The sequence below is a fragment of the Carex rostrata genome, chromosome 10 (genome assembly GCF_964058835.1).
Source record: "Carex rostrata chromosome 10, lpCarRost1.2, whole genome shotgun sequence".
NCBI classification, from domain to species: domain Eukaryota; kingdom Viridiplantae; phylum Streptophyta; class Magnoliopsida; order Poales; family Cyperaceae; genus Carex; species Carex rostrata.
In genome coordinates this window covers 7,902,249-7,907,939 of record NC_135927.1, presented here as the reverse complement: position 1 = coordinate 7,907,939, position 5,691 = coordinate 7,902,249, and the positions used below count along the sequence as shown (strand labels likewise).

The window sequence follows — 5,691 nt, the reverse complement described above, 5'->3', positions numbered from 1 at the left end:
TAAGTACCTTTACCCCGAGTTCAGTCCCCTGAGGTAACAGAAATTTTGATTTTAGATCCTGACCGTTCGATCTTCTTTTGCACGTATATTAAAGAATCCCTTGCATTCCACCTCGGGCCGGAGTGGTTCAGATTCTCATCGGATGGTCAGGATCTAACTCAAGTACTCGGTTACCTCGGGTAAAGATTTTAATAACAGAGTAGTTACGACTTCATGCAACCCATGGACCATATGCAGTGCTGCTTTGAATCTATTCATGCGCTGCAGGAAGCCAGAACTACTTTGTTAAAATCTTAGCCCCTTGTCTCTCTCTCTCACGCCTTTATAAAACCATCTCGCTTCCTCTCCCAACTATCCATCGTTCTTTTCTTCCCCTAACAAAACAATAAAAAAGCAAAGAAGAGATTTTTCACTGAATCAAACAAACAAAGAAGAAGAAAAAGAAACAAAAGGATTGTTGTTTTTGGGTTTTTAGCTGTGTTGCGAAATAGGCCCGCTAATGGCGGTTTCAATGGAGATTTTGTGTAGAGGTTTGAGTGGAGAAGGAAGCAAACTATGCTTCTCTTCGTCTAGTTCGCTAAATTCGAGACAGAGGAGAGGCGGAGTTCGAAGAATGAGGTTGAGAAGTCCCATGGCATCGGCTACGGTTGAGAGAATGGCGTCGAGTGAGGCGATTGTAGAGGTGGAGAAGACGGTGAAGTTCATGGCGAGAGCTGTGGTGACAGTGAGGAGGAAACGGAGAGAGGATCTGAAAGAGACTATTGCGAACCAAATCGATGCTTATTCTGATAAAATCATCGGGAGAAGTGTTCTTTTGGAGCTGATCGGCACTGAGATTGATCCGAGTAAGTTGCAATTTTTATTTTCCTTGCGTGAAATTCCAGTCAAAATTTGATCTTGGTAGGTTTTCTTTGAATATTCCAGCTGTTTTTGACAAGTATACTGATTGGGAAAAGTTCGCTTCTTTTTTAGTAAAATAGTGATGCTATAAAGACCCCATTTTATCCCCAATTGACCTCAGTTCATACTCTTAAAGGCTATGCACTTTATTCATGAATTCTATTTTGGAACTGCTCATTATCTGTTATTCTTCCAATTGCTGAAAGATGCAATTTTTTTAAAGCTTTGGTTTAATTGGTTGATCTCTATCCAATTTCTAAATTGCATCATTGTGCAATGAAATGGTGTACACTTGTTTCAATGTGTCTTCCCTCAATGGATGCTAATGGACATATAATTGGGGTAATGATTTTAACAGATCAGTTTGGCTTCATGCAGCGCACGGACTATAGAATTAAAACATCACTGCATGAAGCCAAAACTGATTTGTTATAATCTTTACCTTATAATTGGGATATATTTTATTTCTAAATATAACCATGGAGGCATTATCATCTTATAAAATACCTATACAAGACTTAGCTTATACAGTTATACTTATGAGCATTTATTAGTGACAGTTGTTTCTCAACAGAACTTATATGACCAGTGATCTCTGTCTTGCTGCATCATTTTCAGAAAGTTTGCAGAAAAACCCCTATACTAAGTTATAAATTGTAAAAGGGTCCTTTCCCATATGCAAAAGGGCCCTTTTCTGTTCAAATTTATGAAAAGGGTGGGTTGTTCTTGCAAATTAGCAACACAGATTTCTTTGTATGACAGCTATTTTCATATATTAATTTTTTTTTATTGACAGTTGTGTGTCTGAAAAGGATATTTATTAATGCATCAGGATTAACTTATTAATTAATTTTGTTTTTATTTTGTGAAGAAACTGGAGGTCCAAAAACAAGCAAGAGGACCCACTTGAAAGGCTGGTTTGACAAGAAGGATTTGAAAGCTGAGAAGGTGGTTTACACTGCTGAGTTCATGGTAGACTCGACATTCGGTGAACCGGGTGCAATTACAATTTTGAACCGTCATCAAAGAGAATTCTACTTGGAAAACATAGAGGTACAGGGTTTTGAATCAACTGGTACCGTCCATTTCACTTGCGACTCTTGGATCCAGCCTACTAGAATTCATCCCAATAAGAGAGTCTTCTTCACCAACAAGGTAACATAATTTTTTTATTTGGGAAAAAAGGTTACATCTCTTATATAGTATTTATATACTTAATAAAATCTGTAGATTATACCTTAGGGAAATTGTTGATCTTTTATAGATGGTGCAACTTCCACCAATGTTTAATTTAAGTAAATTAAATTGAATTTTTCCTGCATGTAGTCCTTTCCCAGTAGTGTTGAAAATTTTATGACGTGTTCCATTTTTGGAGAGTAACTAAAAAAAAAAAAAAAAAATATGAAGAGCACAGAATGAATATATTACCTTAGTAGTAATAGAACTTCTATTTTTTTTAATGGTTTTTCCAAGTACTTTTCCAGTGCAGCCAAAGATGAACCTTTATATATATATATATATATATATTCTACCTATTATGTTATTTTTGCTACTTTTGCTTATTTTGTTACCATTTTTGTCAATCGCAGCCTTACTTACCGTCAGAGACTCCGCTAGGCCTGAGAAGATTGAGAGAGATGGAGCTGATGGGACTGAGAGGTGACGGGAAAGGAGAGAGAAAGATGACTGACAGAATTTACGACTACGACATATATAATGACTTGGGAAGCCCCGACAAGGGGACGGAGTTGGTACGGCCCAACATAGGAGGGAGCAAAGCTTTGCCTTATCCTAGACGTCTACGTACCGGACGATCCCCATCTGAAACAGGTACAGTGATGAAAACACTACCATAAATGCCCCTAGCTCAAAGTGTGAAGGTTTCATGAATTTACCAAATAAAGCAAAATCTTTTCACATTAACTCCGATTGACAATAATGCCCCTGATGGATATATAACAGATGAGATGGCTGAGAGCAGGACAGAGTACCCGGAGCCGATTTACATCCCGCGAGACGAGGAGTTTGAGGAGAAGAAACTAGAGATGCTAGCAGATGGGGATGTAAAAGCATTGCTGCACAACCTGGTGCCGCTTTTGGTGTCGTCTCTCTCCCCCGAGACCAACGACTTCAAGGGATTCCACGACATTGATAACCTCTTCAAGGAAGGTCTCCGTCTCAAGCAGGCTCTTCAAGATTACCTCCTGGAGAAAATCCCCTTTGTCACGAAGATACAGGCCAGCGAGGGGTTGCTTCGCTACGACACCCCTCACATCCTCCGAAGTATGTAACCCTTATCTTTTCTATTATGTATGGTTGTATATATATACTTGTATTTATGAATACCAAGTATAGCCATTATTTTTTTTAAGTGCAAGTGACTGAATAGTGAGATTTTGGAATTTATGCAGAGGACAAGTTTGCATGGCTGAGAGATGATGAATTTGCACGACAGTCACTAGCTGGTATCAACCCAGTAAATATTGAACGGCTTCAGGTACTACTCCATGTTAATCGTTTTGAGTTAACTGTATTGAATAGAAAATATTGTAGTTGGAAAAAAAAATGAATTTTGCCTCTGTAATTTCAGGCATTTCCTCCAGTAAGCAAGCTTGATCCAGATGTCTATGGCCCACCCGAATCAGCCATCAAGGAAGAACACATTATTGGTCATCTCAATGGCATGTCAGTTCAACAGGTAACCTAACTGACTACTCTTGAACACATCCATAAAAAGAAAGAAGAGAACAATTTTCATATAATTAATTTCCGGGGGTTAATTTAGAAATTTCATGTATTCACTCTTTGAACTTTTGATGTAATGTAGGCATTGGAGAACAACAGGCTATACATGCTAGATTTCCATGATATATATCTTCCATTCCTCGACAAGATAAATGCACAAGATGGACGGAAGGCCTATGCGACCCGTACCATATTCTTTTTGACAGATTTAGGTACACTAAAACCAATCTCCATAGAACTGTGTCTCCCAGCCGCAACCCCAAATTGTGCTCGGGCAAAGCGGGTCCTGACTCCACCGACTGATGCAACCAGCAATTGGTTGTGGCAACTCGCAAAGGCACATGTATGTTCCAATGATGCTGGGGTCCACCAACTTGTCAACCACTGGTAAGTATGCTTAAGTAAATCTTATAATATTTGATCAATATTCACTCATCTAGTTCAGTATTTTAATCTTAATCTGAATAATGATGTAGGTTGAGAACGCATGCTTGCACCGAGCCATTTATCATAGCAGCCCACCGCCAGCTTAGTATAATGCACCCGATATTCAAGCTTTTGAAACCCCACATGCGGTACAACCTTAAGATAAACTCGATTGCAAGGCAAATCTTGATCAGTGGTGGTGGTGTCATTGAGTCTGGCTTCACTCCAGGGAAATATTGTGTGGAGATGAGCTCGGCTGCATATCGGGAGCTATGGCGCTTTGATCAGGAGGACCTTCCTTCTGATCTAATCAGAAGGTTTGTTGTTTTTTCTTTCCTTCTTTCTTTCTTCACTGAGTCCTTTTCTTTGGACCTAAGTGCTGCTTAACATTCAAATGTAGTGGTTAATTAATCCTCAACTTAACTGGAGACTAAGTTGGGTTTATCAACATAGGCCTAACTTGGATTCGTGTTAACTTGGCCTAATTTGGCCTACTTATCAAAACCGTCCAATCCATATCATGATTCATGTCATCAAAAGCTAACTTGCATTTCTCTCTGAATATTCCTTTTCAGGGGAATGGCTGTACCAGATGAGACTGAACCACATGGCCTACGACTCCTAATCAAAGACTATCCATACGCAACCGACGGGCTTCTCCTTTGGTCGGCAATTGAGAAATTCGTCCAATCATATGTTGCCACCTACTACCCGACCTCCCAGTCAATCCTTTCTGATACAGAGCTTCAGTCATGGTATGCAGAGTCGGTCCAGGTGGGCCATGCCGACCTCAAGTCTGCCCCTTGGTGGCCCCAACTAACTGACCAATCAAATCTAGTCTCAATTCTCACAAAACTAATCTGGCTAGCATCAGCTCAACACGCAGCTTTGAATTTTGGTCAATATCCATTGGGCGGGTATGTACCTAACCGGCCACCTCTTATGCGCCGGCTTGTACCAGTTGAGACTGATCCGGAGTATAAAAATTTTGTGGCCGATCCGCACCGGTTTTTTCTCTCGGCATTGCCGGGTTTGACCCAGATGACAACTTTTATGACGGTTATTGACACGTTATCTACTCACTCAAAAGATGAAGAATACTTGGGAGAGAGAGACAACAACTGGACTGGAGATGATGAGATGGTGAAGGCCTTTAAGGAGTTTGCAAAGGAGGTTACAGAGGCTGAGAAGGAAATGGAGAGAAGAAATGGAGATAAGGAGAGGAGAAACCGGTGCGGGGCCGGGGTCTTGCCATATGAGTTGATGCAGCCGAGTTCTGAGCCGGGTGTTACTTGCCGAGGTGTGCCGAATAGTGTAACAATCTGATAATATAATTATTTGATATTGTTATTTCTTCCCACAATCCAAGGGTGGTTTTTGGTTCATAGAAAATTATTTGAGAGCCTTGATTTGTGGCTTTTTGATTTTTCAAGTTTTTTCTAGGGATTGTATTGTACAATATTGTATAGAGGTCATAAAAAAAAACTAAATAGGAGGCTAAATTGGGGGAGGAGGGGTAAAGAAAAAATAAATGTACAATAACTGTAGAATGTACAAGAACTATTCATTTATGTTAAGTGGATATACTTTAGTCGGAATAAAACACATACTATTTCTACT

At 39.8% G+C, this 5,691-nt stretch overlaps 1 protein-coding gene across 1 annotated transcript; it reads left to right on the top strand.

Moving 5' to 3' along the window:
• The first annotated feature begins 356 nt into the window (after positions 1 to 356).
• LOC144560412 (putative lipoxygenase 5) lies at positions 357 to 5,691 on the top strand. The gene is made up of 9 exons (XM_078309606.1): positions 357 to 845; positions 1,772 to 2,055; positions 2,490 to 2,730; positions 2,863 to 3,183; positions 3,312 to 3,397; positions 3,491 to 3,598; positions 3,728 to 4,032; positions 4,122 to 4,388; positions 4,647 to 5,691. The coding sequence occupies exons 1-9, from the start codon at positions 500 to 502 to the stop codon at positions 5,395 to 5,397; spliced, it is 2,709 nt and encodes a 902-aa protein (XP_078165732.1). The 5' UTR covers positions 357 to 499; the 3' UTR covers positions 5,398 to 5,691.

What these genes read in the sequence shown, in the direction of transcription:
- LOC144560412 (XM_078309606.1), top strand. Translation starts at nt 500, where the DNA reads ATGGCGGTTTCAATGGAGATTTTGTGTAGAGGTTTGAGTGGAGAAGGA. An exon ending in CGGCACTGAGATTGATCCGA is followed by an intron (nt 846 to 1,771) that starts GTAAGTTGCAAT and finishes TATTTTGTGAAG; the next exon opens with AAACTGGAGGTCCAAAAACA. An exon ending in CCTTCTGATCTAATCAGAAG is followed by an intron (nt 4,389 to 4,646) that starts GTTTGTTGTTTT and finishes ATTCCTTTTCAG; the next exon opens with GGGAATGGCTGTACCAGATG.